General features: G+C 29.7%; 1 protein-coding gene across 1 annotated transcript in view; it reads right to left on the bottom strand.

The window, feature by feature from the left end:
• The window catches only part of LOC123292613 (GTPase-activating Rap/Ran-GAP domain-like protein 3), a 176,602-nt gene that overhangs the window by 23,922 nt on the left and 131,731 nt on the right, over positions 1-20,949 (bottom strand). Inside the window, exon 2 of the mRNA XM_044873327.1 lies at positions 5,657-5,726. Coding sequence (XP_044729262.1) covers positions 5,657-5,726 — 70 coding nt within the window. The remainder of the gene's footprint in view (positions 1-5,656; positions 5,727-20,949) is intronic.

Genomic DNA, 20,949 nt, shown 5'->3' with positions numbered 1-20,949 from the left:
AGCTAATTCATACTGATGATGACTACTTAGTAGTCGAAATACGTATTTATAAAATACAAAAAACTGATTTCAGAAATTGGGGCAAAAAATCGAAATTTATTTCGAAATATCTTCTCATTTATTATCTTTGATAATATTTATGAGTAATGGAACGGTTAATGTGAAAGTTAATTTACAAAATTAATAAATAAGCAACTTGAATTACGAATACGTTATACATGTGTAATAGTTTTCGATTCTTTGACAAACACTTAAAATTGACGTTTTACAAGGTCCCTAATTATAATTTTTTTAAGTGCACTTAATAAACAAATGGAAATATTTGCGCCACTAACACATGGGTGACTAATGATATTTGACACCTGAGAAACAGATGAGGTTTGAGCAAAATGCGAGCATTTTCATTCATTTTCCTTTATTAGCCGATTTTTATAACATCTTTTACTGTACTAATAAATACGCAGACAAAATATTAATACAGTTCACTTAACTTATTTATGATTGACTTGCAATAGACAATTTAACACTTTAACTCAACATTGAAATCTCATGCTGATAGCAATATTCAATAAACAAGTTTAGCCACTTCAGTTATAATGGTACAGTGGTAAGTAATACATATTTTTTCATTAAATATATAATTTATAATGAGTTACCTAATGGAAAATGTTCATTAGTTTTGTAATTTATATTATAAATGTATTTTCATACTCAATGACCGAAAACACATCAATGAATCGAAAAAAAACATCAAGTGTATATACTATAGCTATAGGTACAGATTAAGTTAGTATAGATTGCAGCGGCTGTTTACGTGGAGCACAGTTAATAACATTGTATGCCAATCTTTTCATTTCGAGGGCTGGGCAATGGCAGGAGAGAATTTCGCTTTTCATTACTAAGACAGCTCGTAGTCAAGCGCGGGTAGACTGATATATCTATATCTTACAATTTGGGATCTAAATTGACTATAAAAGCAATCCGGAGAACTAGGTTGAATCTGATGTCAGAGCATGATACCCTCCCCCGTATACAAGCAGAAGTCTTAAAAACCGCGAAAAAAACACTATTTTATGAAATTTTTCCACAAAAACGAACATCTTTGACACCAAACCCACCTACATAATGTATTGAATTTTCAATACATACAAATGTAGAAAAAGACAGTACTCCTAGGAAGTACTCCTAGTGTTTCCTAGGAGTAACTAGTTACTCCTAGGAAACACTTTCAAATTCCAAAATGATCCTTGGTTTTATGAGATTCTTATAAAAAAACCCGATATGCACAATTTCAGCTTATTTCAAATAAAGAGAGCTGCTGAGTAGTGAGATTGCTCAAAAGTAGTATACTAACATATTCTATGTTGATATACATACCGGCTCCAAAAAATAAGGTAACATTTGAATTTAAACTGCGTGCGTTTGTTGTGCATTATGAATTCCTTCCGCCCGGCCAAACAGTCAACAAGGAATATAATTTGAACGTTATGCGTCATTTGTGTAACGCTATCCGCCTAAAAAGGCCGGAATTGTGGAAAGACAATTCATGGTTTTTACACCACGATAATGCACCATTTCGTCAAAAACTCAACCCATATCGTTTCGCAACCACCGTATTCATTTCTGGCTGTTCAGAAAGCTCATAAGACCGACCCGGGGATACCGTTTTTATACGATAGAGGCGATTCAAGCCGCAGCGAAGACGGAACTGAAAGCAATCCCGGAAAGTGACTACAACCAGTGTTTCGAAGATTGGAAAATCCGTTGGCATAAGTGCATTGCATCGCATCGGGAGGGGATTACTTTGAAGGGGATGAAATTGATTTGGAAAAATAAATAAAGAATTTTCAAAATAAATACAATGCCACCTTATTTTTTGGTAGTATGCAAAATACAAAATATAATTTTTTCGTCGTTTTGTTTGAAAGGTGACGGAGATTTTCAGATACAGAACTAGCGACTTTCATCCCGTGGTGAATTCCCACTGAGCTACCTAGTTGGATTCTCAGTCGGTGGCACAACACAGTACGGGATGGTAGTATGCCAAGATTGTATCATATTTTTATTATGAAACCAAACGCTATATTTGTTTCAAATTTTTATGGAATTATATAGTACTTCATACATAGAAATATTTAATAGGGCGTGAATTTACACTTCAATGGAATAAGGATTTTATATCGAGAGAATATGACTGCCCTAGAAAGGATATATACCAGCTTTTGTGAAATTTTTCGTCTATTTTGAACTTTTGTATTTTTTCTATTAGCTTAAAAGATCGTATAGTTGAGTTTTATAACAATTTGGTCAGATTAAACTACTACCAACTATTTACTATCATACAACTAAACATTAATTAATAATTAATTAAAGCCTATGCTAATATTATGAAATGTTATATTTTGGTTTTACTTTAATGTGATATTACAAATGTTACTAGATGTTAGGTTAAAGCTACAGCTTAAGATATATTATACTTTGTAACAAAATAACTTTCATGAACTTCTACTTTTAGTAGTTATTAGAAATGTGTTAGAATATTAATTAATCAGGTGAATACGTTGTTTCATTAACTTAAAACACTCACAATAAGGTGTAGTAGTCATGGTGTAGTTAATCTATATGCTCAAGGATGAAAAGCTTTTTATGATTTAAAGATAAAAAAAGGTAGGTAGTAAGTTTTAGTTATTAAAAAAAATTATCTACACCGGAGTGTGCAATGTTTTAACAACTCATTAGTTGTCGCTTTGCTATTAAGAACATAAAAATCACGCATTAGTTAAACTGAACTGCAATGTGCTTCGAAAACGCAATTTACATTTTCAAGGTTAGTTTTAATATTCTCTAATCTGTGGTTGGCATTTGTATACTAATTCTGATTTAGTGTTATCACCCACGTAGTCAACCCCAGTTGCTCAGTTTGTTAAACCTCAATCTCAGTAGTTGTACTCAGCCTCTCAAAATAATTGAGACGCTGACAAATGACATTATCAGCGGAAAAGGTGGTAAAACACATATATGGTATCAAAACCAACCCCCTCACATAACCTACAAAAAGATTGTTTCAAAAAAAATTTAATTTTCACAAAGTTTTTATAAATTGAATACCTACAATATAAAAAACTATTCACAGAATGAATAGTATGAAGAAAAATGTGTCGGGTATAATAATTTAATACAAAAATAAACGGAAATTACATATTCTGTTTTTGACATGAACTTGTCTCTGTTTATGATTTTAATTGGTTTTAAGCAAACAAGAACATGAATGAAAATATTTATAAGGTATATAAATATTTTAGTAACAATAGTAGGATACTTTATAATAATATTATTACCAACAATTTAATAGAATAATTTAACAAAAAGAATTTGATGATTATAAAATGTTATTTAAATAATATTTTGGAATATACAAGTTCTTATTTATTTCTATAAAACATAAATAGCCGTTACTTAAGAGCTGTGCTGTAGAATATAAATTTACTTTAATGAAAAATAATGAAAGGAATTGATATACGTATACTAAATTTAATATAAACAAGTGAAAGTAAACAATTGACTGAGTTAATTGTTGAAATACCATGCATTGACAGTGTTGATTACTCTATCATATTACACATACATACATGTCAAACATACATAACTTTTTCCCATAGAATACATACAATGCAAATTACGTCTAATTTGCGACCTCACGGGTAAACAGTGATGTTTACGAAAAAATGTTTCAAATCAAAGTTGGTTATTTTTTTATAAGGAATATTTTTTACGATTAAACTTTTGTTCTATCTCTAACGGTTTACAAGATAGGTCCTATGGATCCAAGACCCAATTGACCTATATTGCTCATTTTCGAATTCAACCTCACTTTTTATGTCCTGAGTACGCTATAAAAATTTCAGCTCAATATCTCTTTTCGTTTTTGAGTTATCGTGTTGTCAGACAGGCGGACAGACGTACAGACGGACAGACAACTAATTTGGTGATTCTATGAACACTTATACCAAAATTTTTTTCGTAGCATCAAAATTTTTAAGCGTTACAAACTTGGGACTTAACTTGCATATTACATAAATGCATAGTTACATATATGCAAAAACAAACTTTTTACAAAAATTAACTAGTGTGTACCTATCATGCAGCAAATAATGTTTGGGATTACCCCAATATTTTATTTTTTAAGGGCCCCTGACGAAATTTTTCTGTTTTAAAGGTAAGATGTAACTCTTTAAAAATAAATTTGAAATTTACGAAAAACTTCATGTTTGTTAATACTAGAAAACTTATTTTAAAATGTACAGCCAATAAGCCTTCTTCTATCCCAGAAACAAATATTTTTTAAAATCAAGGAGTTTAACCATAATCCTTCGTGTCGAAAAACGTTTATCGTACGGATATATTCACGTTATTCGACGCGAAATATTATCTGCCTTTTTTAAGAAAATTGAGCTTAGAGACACGACTGAAATTTGAAGATTTTCTCCTTGAACAACTTGAGATTTAAATGTTGAGAATCAATTTGTATGCCATAATATTACTCTTACTGTTAAACACAACCATACATAATTGTCAAGAGAAAAAAGAAAAAATAATGACATGTGCGTATGAAAAGGTAGGAATAGCTTGGGAATGAAGACCTACCTGTAATCTTGATATAGGTAGTCGTATTCTCCTTAGGGTGTAATATTATTTACACTTGAAAAATTCATAAGAATGCTTTTAACTCAAAAGTAAAAATTTAAGTATGTAAATTTCATACAAGAGGAAAAAATAATTAAAAAGTTTGTCAAGTATTTATAAATTTTTGGAGTGTTAAAAATATTTTTTCATACTAATGATATACAACTCTAGTGGCTCAGTTGATTTAAGCTTACCTAACTAATATCTTACGGGGTATGTCAATTAGGGTAACGAGTTCGATTCCCACTAACAACAATAATATTTTAATAGTTGCGATGATCTGATAGGTAAGAGTAATATAATTATTCCAATCATCTTAGGGTTCACCTCGGAATCTAACGGAATAAGCTAATTTTTTGTACAAACCTTTATTTTGATAGTACAAATGTTTCTCAAAAGTCACAAATGATAACGCGATCGCGTCGTTGGATATTCAAGGTCAAAGGTATCGAAAATCAGTTTTTTGTAAATATCTCGTTTCTTTTGCGTTCAATCGTATTAGCATTTATTATAGAAGTTGTAGAGGACACAAATTTCTACAAATTTAGCCTGAAACTTTTTTTTGTATGTTGAACCGTTTTTGAAATAGAGGGAGCTTAACGTACTTTAGTTCTGGGTCAATATTTACAAATATGAGGTATTCCGTTAAAATCCGAAGTTGATTACTTATTTTGACTAAATTGGTCGGGTTAAATAAAATAAAGGTGTAGTATATTGCGCTAAAGAAGTTAAAAAATATTGAAATGACTGTATATTCAAAGAAAATTATTTATTTAAAAGTAAGTTTTGAAGAAAACTACTTAAAACTAAAGGTATGGAAATGAAATACGTGCAAATGTACGTTTTCAATCACATAAAATTTACCATCAAAAATAAAATGTTTTAACGAGATTTCATATGCTAAAAGTCATTCATTATTGAATCTTATCAAAAATCTTAAAAAAAATTGTAAACAAATTTTAAATTTACTAACCTGTTCTACAGAACCATAATGTCTTCTAGAAAATACACCACGCCGGGATATTAAATCGCTAGCAGTTGCACTGAAATAAGAAAACATACGAAATAAATCACTTTATTTTTTAAATATAAAAAATATAAGTACAAAAAGAAATAAGCGTTGAAGAGTAATTGAAAAATAAAAAAATGAAAAGACTTTTCTTTTATATACAATAATATTTATTTTCTATTTTTTTTAATCAAAATAAATGATGTTAACAACAAAAAGCACCATGTGTCAGTGCGTTTCAGGGAAATAGAAATTGTTGGGTATCTTCTTGAAGTTTTATTTTTTCTGCGAAAAATACCAGAAGTTAAAATATACTTTAAAGAGAACGAATTCGCAGACGTCTCACCTTCAGGTGATACGTTGTTCTACGGGAGGACATAGAGAACCCTCTTTGTCTAGGTACCTCTCTTATAAATTATTATTATTAAGGAAAACCAAAAGAGATTGCATTCAGGATAACATATGATTTAAAATACTATGAAAATCAGAAAACGTTTGGGAAATCCAAGTTTTTCTTTTGAAGTCGGTTTTGTTTTTATTTAGTGATTATTAGTGAATCTGAAATACACTAATTTGTCACTAAAAAAAGAATAATCGAAATCGGTTAGCGTGATGTTGAGTTATTGGTCTTCTTGTCGTGCATACTTAAGGCAAATTTAAAACTATTATGGGTTTTCTCATGGATGCTGTTGTCAGAACTGGACCAAAACCAGCTTTCAAACAGATAAAGGCTCATCAAAATCGGTTTACCCAGTCGAAACTTCTGAGGAAAGTTCATATAAAAAAAATACAGTCGAATTGATAACCCCCTCCTTTTTTTGGTTGAAATCGGTTAAAAAAACGTACAAGCTTATAGTCCTATTGAGCTGTATAACATTTTTAACGTGAAAATATGCAAAAATGTTAATATAAATTATTTCAATCAAGGAATATAACTAAATAATAGACAGAGGATAACCACCAATAAATTTTTTTCAATGGGAAAGATGGTAATTTTTATTTATTTTAATTGGCAAGTTGATATTAGAATAGAATAACGAAACAAAAATTGCTATTCCGTTAAGTTGATTTCCCTAAAGAGATTTAAAAAGACGAACATACCTATGGCTCGAATATTGAAATTCATAAATGTATCAATTAATTTTTTTTAACATAAAAAATAATGTTTAGTACAAAACATTCGAATCAAAAGAAGTAGAGACAAGCTTTGGTAATGTTTTAACGAATATAAATAATATCGTTAATATATATCATTATTTTCAATTATGATTATTTATTGTTAAAAAATACACACAAAATGAAAAAATAATAAATTGTATGTTTCTGAAAATCTATTAATTAAATTCCCATTACCTGTAACATGTACATTACAGCTTAATATTTGTTTGAATATTACCATTTTGTAAATAACACTCATTTAAAATAATTTCGAATATATAGGGTCTCTGCTATGAGTTTTACTATAAACATAAATAACTTGCGCCACGTTTGAGGTGGGCAGGAAGTGCGTGAAGCATGCATGCTTCGAGTGAAAACTATGGATTCGATAGTAGCCCTGAGTTATAGATGTACACGTACGCGTTGTACATGTAGGTGTGGGTGTTATAGGACTAATGATTTCACTAAAGTGATGCTTTTGTCTAAGTAGATCTGAAGAATTTTTCGGGCGTAGATTTGGGCTTTGTTTTTCTTTTGTTCAAAATAAAAAGTTAATATAGATCCAAAATTTATAACCAGCACTGCCAAAAAACATTCAAATTAACCAACGCCACAAACGCCGATAGAAAGCATTACTCCTGGAATTCTGCCTAGTTGTTGTTCTAGACATCAAACAAAACCCTTGCAAGAAACATTCTGTTTTAAGGGAATCAAACATATTTTTAAAATGTCAAAGAAAATTTGTTTTTTTTAATGCCTCGTTAGATGAGGTTCTGATTTATAAATATTGCAAAAGAACGTCCACAAAATCATTTCATTGCCCAAAAACAACTGTTTAATGTACAGTTTCAAAAAAGTGAATCATTTGGACCTTGTATATTTAACTATCATATTTTTTTATTAATCTATAGTATTGTAGTAGTCGTAGCAAACATACTGTATATCATAGACGTAGCTATCGATTATAAACAACTCAAAAACTATTTATATGCAACCATAAACTAATATTATTGACCCCACAGAAATTAATATTAATTTATACTACTTTATCAAAAGCTAATAGCTACAAACTTCGGTTTAATTTGGTCTAAAAACAGTGGCGGGTTTAAGCAGATGAGAAATAAATTAATTGCTACCTTATCAAGATCACTTCCAAACATTTGTTAATATCTTTAAAAATTTTTCAAAAAGGTATTAAAAATTGAGGCAAATATATATACAGGGCGTTCTGTTATGGACTGCAGAAATCCAGCATACCAAAATAAGCTCATCAAGAGCAACAAAAAAACTCTTTTCCAAATTGAGATCTAAGGCCTAATTTGAGAGATAGGGGTTAGACAAAAATTGAGAAATTTGTTCATTCACTGACTATCATTCGATAGCCAGATTAAAAAAAACTAATTAAAAAAAATTATTTTTCAATTTTATTCTAGTAGTTTTTGACATTTAATTTATCAAGGGGAATGTGTATGGTAAAGTCGAGTGAGTGTAGTCATGCTCCATATTTGCTTATTTTAATTTTGAATAAAATTAGGTACCAATATCTGAAAAAGTTCTACTTTAACAACAAGTCTATTCATTTTAAGAGAATTTCACATGAGTTTATGGTGAAACTCATAAACTTATGTGAAATGCGGCGCATTATTCCCGCCCCCGCAGATGAAATAAGCTTTATCTTAAATCCCCCACTGTCACTATAAATATGACTACAATAAATGATTGTTTTATTCAGTGTACTGTTATTTCTAACTTATACTATTACAGTAAATATGTACTTTTCATTCCCTAGTGTTATTATGTTATGATGGTAGGGGTGAAATGTAAATTTGGCTCTATTTCAAAACTAATATCTTTTTCACAAAATTTATTTTCACAACTTGATTGGGATGAAAAGGGAATCAAAGTAGATGGAATGAGGCTGTCAATAGTAAAAAGTTATTTATTTCGCCCGTTTTACCCTTAGAAAGTATTTTTGAATATAAACTCTATCTTACTTAGTTTGATTATTTGTCATAATCATAAACTTAGATAATAAACGATTGTTTACAACATTCCCATTTTAGTGGGTACTAATTAAAACCACCGCAGGAGATAATTACGAACAGACCACTAATTAAAACTAATTGGTTTAAAGTCACATTGCAACCTCGTGTGTTTTCACCGATGAGGTATTTACAATATGTTTATAAGTTAAATTTAAGAAGGGGGCGGTTGACATAGATGTTCGTATTCATTAAGCAATGACACATGTCCCATGTTACCCCTGTGGACATATTCCTCTGTGTTTTCCATGACGTGATTGTAACATAACTGTAAACAATTATTGTTTAACATAAACAAAGTCTGTTATTAATATTTATATCTAAAGTTGCAAATAACCGCCCGCTTTGTTGGGCAATTTCTTTTTTAGACTATTACGTTATAGCCCTCACTTCCACCTTTCTGTTCACAATTTTATGGATTTTAATTTTTTGGTGGGGACTCTAACTTTTTTGAAAATGAAGTTTTTCTCATGATACTCGATACTCAATTTCGATAAAACTCAGTATATAAGGTAATTTTGTACAGAAAGTACAAAAATCGGGTGCATTTGAAGACTGGTCGAATAGTTTTTAGGATACGGACTAAACTCCATTCAAATATTGCGATATCTCAGAAACTCTGCATCCAATCATTAAACTAACCTGATTTTTATACTTTTTGGATTAAAATTACCCCATCCACCGAGTTTCATCAAATTTCAAAACAAAATTTTTTTTGCGATTTTCTCGATTTATACCTACACCTTAAAAAAAAATGCAAAAAAATCGAGAAATTTTTTAATCTCTAATTTCGATAAAACTCAGTATATAAGGTAATTACGGAAAAGTATAAAAATCGGGTTCATTTGACTACTGGTCGAATAGTTTTTGAGATACAGATTACAATTAATCCTAATATGAGGATGACATAGGACATAGTATGCGTATACATGGGTGCAACAACAACATATTGAATATTATTGTATTATATGTATAATTGATTGATGAACAATATATTTATTTAATAATGGAATACAATGTATTCTGTAGTACATTGTAATCTTATATTGTTGATTTAATTAATGATTTACCCGCGACATCAATAAATTGTGTTTTACTGTATAGTCGCATCATTAAATACATAAAATAGCCAATCTTACAATAGCAGCTCCAACTTGGATGACTTTTTAAAAATGTTTCTTATTTATATTGTTTAATATCGGAAGCCTTTCAGAGGAGGGAAAAAAGGCAATGTTCCGACTGATATATAAACGCCCAGCCTAAATCTCTTCAAATATAACTTCGAAATTTCGACGGAATATAGAATTTATACAGTAGGTGTCATTTAAGGAAGGATTCTTCGAAATTTGTTATAAAAAAATATACATGCCATATTCGAGTTCACTACTAAACAGATTTAAAAAAACTCTTAAATATCAAGATATTACTTTATATTACAACAAAAAACGCACTACGTATTTTTAATAGTACTTATTGAGGTATTATTAATTAATAATCGAGTATTGTGAACAGGTATTTATTAGAGCTATATGTGAGCGCAGTGGGCACCACTGCTGAAGGCTTCAGCCAGGCCAAAGGATTTGGTCCACTAGATAAGAGTAAAATTTGTGTTCAGCAGGATGAGATGGGCCTTAGCAGGGTGAGTTTAGTGGGATAAGTTTAGCGAAATGGGTTAAGCGGGATGGGTTTAGCGTGCACGTCTGTCGAGCCTGTTGGTATTTGTGTAAAACAATATTTGTTCTTGTGCAAAGAAATCATTTTCGCGCGATTTCTTCTACAAAAAATCTATTTTAACTGAATTAAAATTAAGATAATAAAGCATTCTATAGGTGACAGAATTTGTAAAATTGATTAAGAAGTGAACTCAAAAATGACGGTCTGTTTATGTTCTCATACAAACATTTGTGGCTTAGAGTGGGTGTTAATATATCAGGCAGGATCCTTCCTACCCTCTCCCTCAGATTATTCCTCCCCCTCTGAAATCTTTCTGATTTTAAATAATATAAAACGAGAAATCATTCAAATCGGAGCAGCTAGTGAGTCTTTCCGAGTTAAAACATTCATTGATGCGACTAGGAGGTATTGTAGCTATAGTATTAGATAGATAGAGATTATAAATATTTAAAAGGATTTGCAATGTGGTTCACATGAACCACATACATCGGCAAGTTTTCATTCTATATACAGGCATTGGCGTGACTTGCGTTGATCGGGATGGTCTGTTTTCATCCTATAAAACACGATGCATACATAACTTCTACAGCTATTAAAAATATGCAGGTTTCATCTACTATATGACCTACGCGAAATTTTTATTCATTCGACATGAGAACTTTCTTTCGCTTTTCGTGTGAAAAATATAGCTAAAACATTGCAAAAGTATTGTGGCTGATTTTAGACAGAAACAGAAAAAAGTATTAGATAACTTTCCAAGTAATAGGCGAGACTCAGAGTTCATAGCTCTTGTATGCTGCCCTGTCTATCTACTATGAATAAAATATTTTTTACGAATTTAGTACCAATTTACATATTAAGTAAGAATTGTAAGTGCACAGTTATCAACAAGAGCACAGCTTGTTATTGTATTTTTTTTTTTAAACCATATTTTTCAAATGAATTTTGGAGTTATTTTTTCCAGAATATACTGTATCAAGCAACAGGAAGAGATGAGGATGTATTATAAATCTGTTTCATGACCCCCTGAGCACACTTTATGTGATGTTGGAGTTGTCTGATGAAGTCGAAATGAAACCATTGTAAATCAAAAATTTCTTTTAGTTTCTGATATGAGAGAGTGGGAAATATTTCTTAAATGTAATGACAGTCAATCCATTTGTACATAGAACATGTAACATAGAAGCGGTACATTAATTCCACTTCGAGCGTGCTACATATTGTAAATTTTTAATCGAAATTCAGAGAATATCATAACTGTTTATAATAAATTCAGCTCTTGTATCTATATGAGTTCTTATTTGAGCCATTATTCTTGCGTTTGTAGATAATGTACGAAAATGGAGATAATGTGTGTCAATCTTATGAAACCTGTGTTTTTCATATATGTTGCATACTTCTCGTCAATGAATGATGACATTACAAAGAATATAAATAAATAAATTTAATATACAATTATTTTTTTGCACAAAGACATTAATTTATTAAGTATGCCGGAACAACACAATGCATATAAAACTTGGTACTGCATAGAATAGTAATTGCAAAAAGTTCATTCATAAAACATTAAAGTTGCACTTATTAGTATCTATTTTTAGATTGAACTTTTTAATTTATTTATTTCATATTAATTAAAAAAATCATTAAAAAATTTATAGAAACGTTGATATTTTATATAAATGTATCATCTAACCTTGTATTAAATTTTTTTCTAGGAAATTTTTTAATACATGGTGTTTTAAAAATTGTTACAATAACCAGAGTCATTGAAACTATTATTTTACATTTTACCAACTGCTTATTATCAAATTTTTGAATCTTCTTCAGGTAATTTTTGAGCCCAAGATGAATATTTGACTCTATTATATACAGTTTAATGTCCTGGTGGATAACCCAATATTTGTCTGATATTTGTATGTGCTATACAGTTAAATATCCTAGTGATAATTCAATTCCCATACAGTTTAATCCCCATATAATCTATTAGTGTGACACATTATATAGCACAGCAGAGCGTTAGCCATATATAGTTAGTTAGATGGAAAATCGAAAATGAAATGTCTTATGTATGTGGAAATGTATATAAATGCTGAGACTATATATACAGCACGTAAAATGGGCGTATTTTTCAAGCATTTAGTATTTTATACCCTTGTATCTCAGAAACCACTTGAGCCATAATGTTTCAAATTTAAGTAGAGATATACTCAGGGAAGACGTATATCAAGCGTCACGCTTTTGTCTTTTATAGTTTTCAAACAACAACGCGTCAAAATAGACCACGTCTTAAAAAAATTATTCTCACTCGTTGAGTCCCAACCCATCTCTATAGGAGAAAATAAGAAAATCGTCAAGCCCCTATGACTATCCTTCCAACCCTCTAATGTATTTTAAGGTTAAAGTCAAGCACCTGCCCAATTAAGGCCTAATTTTTTTTACTAAAATACGAAAATGATTGCTATAAATTTACTGTGTAAGTTTATCTTTAGTACGTATTTATTTAATATTTTACTTGGCAAGTTTTCGGAGTATACAAACGAATCAAATAAAAATAAAAACTTGCCAATTAAAATATTAAATAAATACGTACTAAGAAGAAACTTACACAAGAAATTTATAGCAATCATTTTCGTAGTTTAGTAAAAAAAATTAGACCTTTATTAAGTAGGTACTTGGCTATAACCTTAAAAATACTTTGATATGTTAAATTTTAATTTTGCTGTTTAATAAAAGTTGTTAAAAGTGTCTTACGTCATTAGAGAGAGGGTGTAGGGGGTTAAGGATTTTCTATTTTCTCCTAAAGAGGTGGGTTGGGGTGCGAAGTCAATTTGGGGTGAGAAGCCATTTGAAATCATTCATTATTAATCATTTTTATTTTTACAACTTTTTTGGGCTGACGTAATGGAGTTTCTTAGGATTCTGTGACAACTACAGCATATTATACATTTATGTTTTTGAAGAGATTTATATAAAATATGTACAGTAGGTGTAGGTGTATGTATAGAAATAGTATACAACAGAAAGTAGTTTTAACAGTTTTTGTAATGTAAATATTTAATGTTCTTCTTTTCAGTTTTCAATATTGTGCATTTTATTTTATTAAGTTCTTATTTTCTGTATACATGTAAACAAGTACTGGGGAACTAAAAAACTTTATTGAATTCTGTGTATAATTAATTCCTTGCGATCAAATATATTCATAAATTTTTGATCAATAATAGAGCATGATATGATAGTTTAGCTTTAGACTAAAGTCTTTTTAATCTATTAAAATCGCACTTCAACTATTTGACATTTCGTTCGGTTTAATATTTTAAAATACCCTTTTGTATAATATTACATCATCTATACACCTACAATTTCAAACAAGTTGAGCCATATAAGAGGATTACTTGAAAAAATATATAATACATAGATAATAAGTTTTGCTATTATATGCGATGTTAAACATATATAATCTTTCCATTTTGTAAGATAAAAAAAATTTGTTCAATGACTCAATTATAAAAATTTACAGTTTCTTAATACCTTAACAGAAAAGTTTAAATACCCCCTTCCTACACTCCTCTTCAATGCACCAGCTTCTTTTCAGCACATCTTGTTGTTATTACGCAACAGTTGATGCAGATCCGAGATCGTTGTTACTTTTATTCACAATAAAACCTGAACGAAAAAAATCTTCCCGAACACATGCATGTAAATGCGTACATACAAACATGAATCTAAAAGAAATGTTTATGTTTTGCCCTGACCATGAAACGTAAATATATGCTGTAAATTATTTTTAAGATTTTTAAACCGAATACAAGAACTTTCCTATACTGGGAAATTTAATTTTGTTTAAGATCTGAATCAAAACTGGGTAAGCCAATATTAAAACGTAGCACAAGCAACGTATCACTAAACATAAATAAACATAAAAGTTTTTATTGTACTTTTCAATATAGGTATCCAACAATCAAGATAAATAAAGTTTAGATGCAATTTAATTTTCGGTATCTTTCGTTTCAATATCTACATTTTTATAGATAGGAATAACAACAACAAGATACATTTATATAACTATTTGTTTGTATATATTTTTTCATTTTTATTTCTATTATTGATTTTTTTAAACTTTTTTTATTTATTCATAGAATATGTATGCACTTGGTTTTCATGTAACGCGATTATTAATTGGTATTATTATCTGAAATGGAGGTATCTGATAAAGGCGTTTCGCTTGATGGAAGTACTGGTGTGTCGAAGTTCATTCTCAGAAGTCCCAAAAGTCTATAATTCCTGCATTTTGTCTTTTATACAATATAATACGTACAAAACTACAGTAAATAAATTCGCAGTACATAGTCGGTGTGATACTGAAGTCGTGTGAGTGCGATCCCGCTAGTCCACACGACTTCCCAGAGGGGGAAAAACATTGAAAAAAGGTATTGTTAGCCTTCATAGATTATTCTTCGAGCATGTACTGCAGCTTATGCGGGAACGATCATTATCTCCAAAGATAAATGATATGTTTTATCCACTTTTCAGATTCTGTTTATTCAGTTTTTCCAGTTTTTTTACTACCATTAAAAAACGACTCAACTACTTTTGCTGAAAACTCTTTCAGTTCCTAAATACGCTATTACGCGTCGAATAAGCGCAGTCACATAATAGATTAAAATGGTCCACCCTGTATACATATTGTGTAAACATAATTTTCCTTTTTGAACCCGAAATACTCTGCTATAATGGAAAGGAGTTTATATTCACAGCGTGAATTCAACTTAAGGTTCGACGCCAATCGAAATGATTGGTTTCCCACGCGATAATCGATCATTCCTTGCATTAACAATTTTCAACCAGAAAGCTTAATATTCCTCAGACGGAGCAGGTCTTTTTTTATTATCGACTAATCCAATGCCCCGCCCCACTTTGTATTTATTTATAATGATAATAACAAACTTCAGGCAATTTATAATAATAATATAAAAGTTATCTTTGAATATATTCAACCATTTCTGTGAATGTCTAGGAAAACAAATCATCAATTGGTATAAAAATAAAACATTTATTTCAATACACTGCATGTAAAAAAAGCTGCACCAAACATATAGAAAAACCTTCATTTGGACGATTTGAATTTTTATTTTTTTTTATTTAAAAACAAGTGAAAACAAACAATTGACTGAGTTAATTGTTGAAATACCATGCATAGTCAGTGTTGATTTCTTTATCACATTACACATACAAACATGTGACACATACATAACTGATAATCAAGTATAGTACATATTATAAAATTTCCGCCTAATTGGCGCCCCCACGGGTAAACAGTGATGTTTACGAAAAAACGTTTCAAACAAAAGTTGTTTAATTTTTGATAAGGAACATTTTTTACATTTAAACTTTTGTTCTATCTCTAACGGTTTACAAGATGGATCCTACGGACCCAAGACCCAATTAATCTATGATGCTCATTTACAAACTCGAAATCACTTTTTACGCCCTGAGTACGCTGTAAAATTTTCAGCTCGATATCTTATTTCGTTTTTGAGTTATCGTGTCCACAGACGGACGGACAACCGGAAATGGACTAATTAGGTGATTCTATGAACACCTATAGCAAAATTTTGTGCTTGGCATCAATATGTTTAAGCGTTACAAACTTGGGACTAAACTTAGTATACCTTGCATATTACATATATACATGGTATAATTAGTTTAATTTACCATAACTAGTTGATTATAGGTCAAGTATATAGTGTCTTGTATTATACATTTTAACCAGCGTAAGATCAAGACCCATTCAACGATACCTCATTTGTCAAATTGAGATATAACTACATACATATATATTAACTGACCAAAAGCAGAGCTCCCACCGTCGCCGGGTGAAAAAAATAATTACACTAGAGTTTATGGTTGTGAAAATAGGTAGGAAAAATGTTTAAACGTAAAATCCCACGAGATTTAAAACATCATTGTTTATATTTCTATTACAACGATAACAAGACTTTTACTATATTGCAATGCGAATGCGTGCATCATTTAAATAAAATAACACAAAATGATTTTTATGTAAACAGCAAAAGAAAATTCATGTTTATTCCACGCTTTGAATGTAAATTATTTTTATACTTCTAAACCTAAACTACACCACGTACTTGTTATATCTATCTGTCATATCTATCATAGTAATTGTTTATAAGTTTACCATTTTGTACCAGTCAAAAATCAATATTTTCACAATTTTTTTATTTTATTTTTGGATAGTGCTACTCGAGACAAAGGTTTTGCTGATGTTTTGCCAATTTTGTTTTTATCATTGAATGTTTTCTATCGCCTTGTCTTGTTTTAACAACCTAAAATCTTTTTGGTATTCTCAAGATAATTATTATTCTCAAGACCCAATTGACCTATATTGCTCACTTGCGAACTCGACCTCACTTTTTACTCCCTGAGTACGCTATAAAAATTTCAGCTTGATATTCCTTTTCGTTTTTGAGGTTTCGTGTTGGCAGACAGACGGACAGACGTACGGACGGACAGACGGACAGACAACCGGAAATGGACTAATAAGGTGATTCTATGAACACCTATACCCAAATTTTTTTCGTACCATCAATATTTTTAAGCGTTACAAACTTGGGACTAAACTTAATATACTATGTATATTTCATATATACATGATATAAAAATAGAAGTGCCTCAAGCCCATCAAGACCCCTATCTCTCAAATATATGTTGCCTGTCTATCGAATAATAATCGAATATCTGGTTTGCTATTATTAGCCGTATCTCTCGGACGTATTCTAGTATATAGTCTCGTTTCTTTTGTCTCCTTAGGCATCAATAATTTTAAAGTTTAGACAAAAATTTCATGAATCTGTAAATTATTGTATTCGTTAATACATTTTTTGTAATTTTTGCCTACCCATACTTTGTAAAGGCATTAAATACAACAAAATTTAAGAACCTCGATTTTATGAACATTAACAGCAAAATTCTAAATTTTGTATCCAAATGCAAGATATTCACATATAAAGCATAGAGGGAATCACGTTAAAGGACATGAACTTGTAAAGCCTATATTTTTTTTTTGAAAAAGAATACACTTTGATCATTGTTATAGAACAGTGTAAATAAACAAACATTATGCAGGAATTAGGTGAAATCTTAATACCATACTTCTCTAAAACAATAAAATGTTTATTTAAAAACTTTTTTTTTTTTTTTAGAAATGTCCTATACTCAGAAATTTACTCATAAATGTTGTGTTTTCTCCACTCAGAAAATATGAAACTTATTGTAAAAATATGATTTAGCATGTATGTAAGATATATTGCAATATCATTATATTATTCATGTCATGCGTAATTTTTCTAATATATTCGATAGCTCGAGAATATTACAATGTTTTAAAATTATTTTGTATAATTATAATTATTTTGTCATGTAAATTACAATACAAACGATGTATCGCATAAAATTATCGATCATAAGTGCTTTTTTTTTCAGAACATCATTAAAATCGTACTACATTGTCTTGATGAAATTACAGCACTTAAAAAAATGATAGGCTAATAGAGAATTCTAAAATAATTGGAATAATTTTATTTATTTTTGATATTTAAATAAAAAATTTATACAAAATATAAGTGGTTGTTATTGCTAAATAATACAAAAAAATTTATTATGGACTTCCACAATTTAACGCTCGATACGATTAACTAATAGAGAATGTTTCGAAAATTTTACGATACCATTTTAGGTGGTTATTCCTTAGCTCAAAACGAGTAGAAGGTTAAACATTAATTAAAAGCAGAAGCTTATTACACTAATTGAGTAAATTATCAATACTTCGTCTAAATGAAGACGTCTGTATTCAATAATTTATAATTATAGGAGGGACCACAATTTTTCTCTTTTACAGAACAAACAGATATGTATTTTAATCTACCACATACACACACTTTCCCTTCCCCCCTCCTTTCCTAAAAAATGATGGGGCTCTTCGAAGATAGGGTAGAAATCCAATCGTGGAAGCCGCAGGCAAATATAAAGAGTTGTTCTAAAATGATTAATGTTTGAAATTTGTTTTGTTTATTTATTGATTTATTTATTGTTTTAATTAACTAAAAGGACAATTGAAAATATACACATCTGTGCTATATGTGATCATTATTTTAATGTTATACATATAATAATAACGTACTCCCACAATTAGTAACAGATATTATAATCCATAACTACCCACATATCATTTATATGTAATAGAGAAGCACGTTACTCTTGTTTATAAAGCACAAAATATTAAACTCGTAATAACTTCCTTTTATAAATTTTATTTTAAATCTTTTAAGCTTTATTTTGGACCTTACGAACAATATATCGGTTCTATCTACCCATTGTAGTTGGAATTTGACTATTAGTCTTAGTAACGACCAACAAGGATACATGCTTTCACTTTAATATAAAATTTGCACATTTTATAACAATTCTCGGTTATAACGACCATAATCGTTGATCTCTTTCAATGTTATTATAAAAAATTTTAACTGTTCAAACTTCTTTAAAATCCTTACGTTTTTACTTAGACCATTAATTAATGAATAGAAATAAAGAGAAAAGTTTTGTTATGCGTGAAAAGATATACAGTGATGGGAAAAAGAGCGGTAATCTCTAAACTACTATCAAAGGATTCCAGTAAAACGGCTAGAATTTCTACTAGAGTTCAAAACGGATGGAAAGCAGGGAGTGGCAATGAAAATTTTTTTGAATAGCGAGGCAGGGTCAAATAATACATCATTTGGAAGATTTTTTAAGACGAATGTAACGAAGTTTTGAGATTATGAATCAACTTCTTGTGGGGATTTTGTTAAGGAGTAGTCTTTTTAGTAGCTTTTTGTTACATTTAGCGCAACAAAACAAGCGTACGAATACGACACTGAATTTTTAAATATTAGTCAAGTTTATTTACTCTAAAAATATGAGACATGGAATGGTAGATGCAAATTAAAATAAATATCGATTGTCATCATAACTTAAACGTGTACAATACACCTCCATGAACATTCAAGAGGTTTATAAATATTTAATGAAGCATCATTTTTTATTCATAAAATTTTCATATTAAATTGTTGAAAGTCATTAGGTAGGGTAAGATATAGTACCTAGAATCAAATATAACTTGAATCATTTTGTGTTTCTCGTTTCTGAAAAGAATTTTTTATTGAAATGAGCGTATTTAATAAAAATGCAAGTAGGCAAAAGACTGATTGTCAATGTCATTTTGTTTTCGAATATACTGAAAATAAAATTTTTCTGCAAAAAAAGTAAGCACATTTGACGTACGTACTGGATAGTCTCTTTATAAGCTGACCATTGCATATTGTTTTATAAGTCATCCTCGACGTAAATCCTTGGTTATTTATGAGTAAATTGTGAAATCATGTTGTACGATTTAGCAAAACGTTAAATTCTGAAAAGATAAAGTTTCAAATACGTCAAGTGTATGTACCTTGAATCTAAAAACGTGATGTACCTTGATACACTGTATTGGCACATGATAATCCGTATGCACTAAGCTCATACCCTAAAGTAGTTTTCGTCGTAATCCTCATCTTATTTTTTCGACAATTTGACTCTTAAGGCCCCAGTAACCACAACGTTTTTAAAAAAAAATAAATGATGGTCAAAATACAAATTATAAATAAAATATAAATTGTGAAAATTCAAAATGGCAACCAGAAAATTCAATGTTTTGCTATAATCCCCCTTTCAACTCTCGATAATATAAAACACGATCGACTCCTGAGATAATATAAAACTCGACAAAAAAATATCTTAAGAAAATTGCTTGCCTTTTAAACTGAAATATGACATAACGAAATACCCCTTAATATGCAAGGAGTGACTTAGATGGAACACTTTGGTATAAATTAGATCACAAAAAATACAATTGTCAATTCGTAAATGAATAATCTCATAGGCAGCAATATTATGTGGCGAGAAATTAGATGGCGAACCAAGGTACAATATACGCTTTGTATTACATATTACCTTAGTATCGTGCTATATGGTAACAACGGAAATCATAATTAAAAAGTTTTCGGTTAATTTTTTTAACAGGCATACTAATGGAGGAAGAACTGTGATAAAAATGTTTAAAAGAACTAAAAAAGCAGGCTTTTTTAACTGAAAGGTAGAAAATAATTTTTTTTTTAAATCGTGTGATTAAGAAAAAATTCATTTTAATGATAAAAGCGTGGGGCGCTAGATTAAAATAATTGTAAATATATTGGTAAAAATAAAGTCATTATAAAATCGGAGAGAAAAATTAGTCCATTTATCGAAACATTTACTTTCATTTAAAAAAATTAAATAAAAAAATGTGAAAAA

This window comes from Chrysoperla carnea, chromosome 2 (assembly GCF_905475395.1).
Source record: "Chrysoperla carnea chromosome 2, inChrCarn1.1, whole genome shotgun sequence".
NCBI classification, from domain to species: Eukaryota; Metazoa; Arthropoda; class Insecta; order Neuroptera; family Chrysopidae; genus Chrysoperla; species Chrysoperla carnea.
Note: the sequence above shows the minus strand (reverse complement) of the source record. Positions and strands in the feature narration are given on the sequence as shown.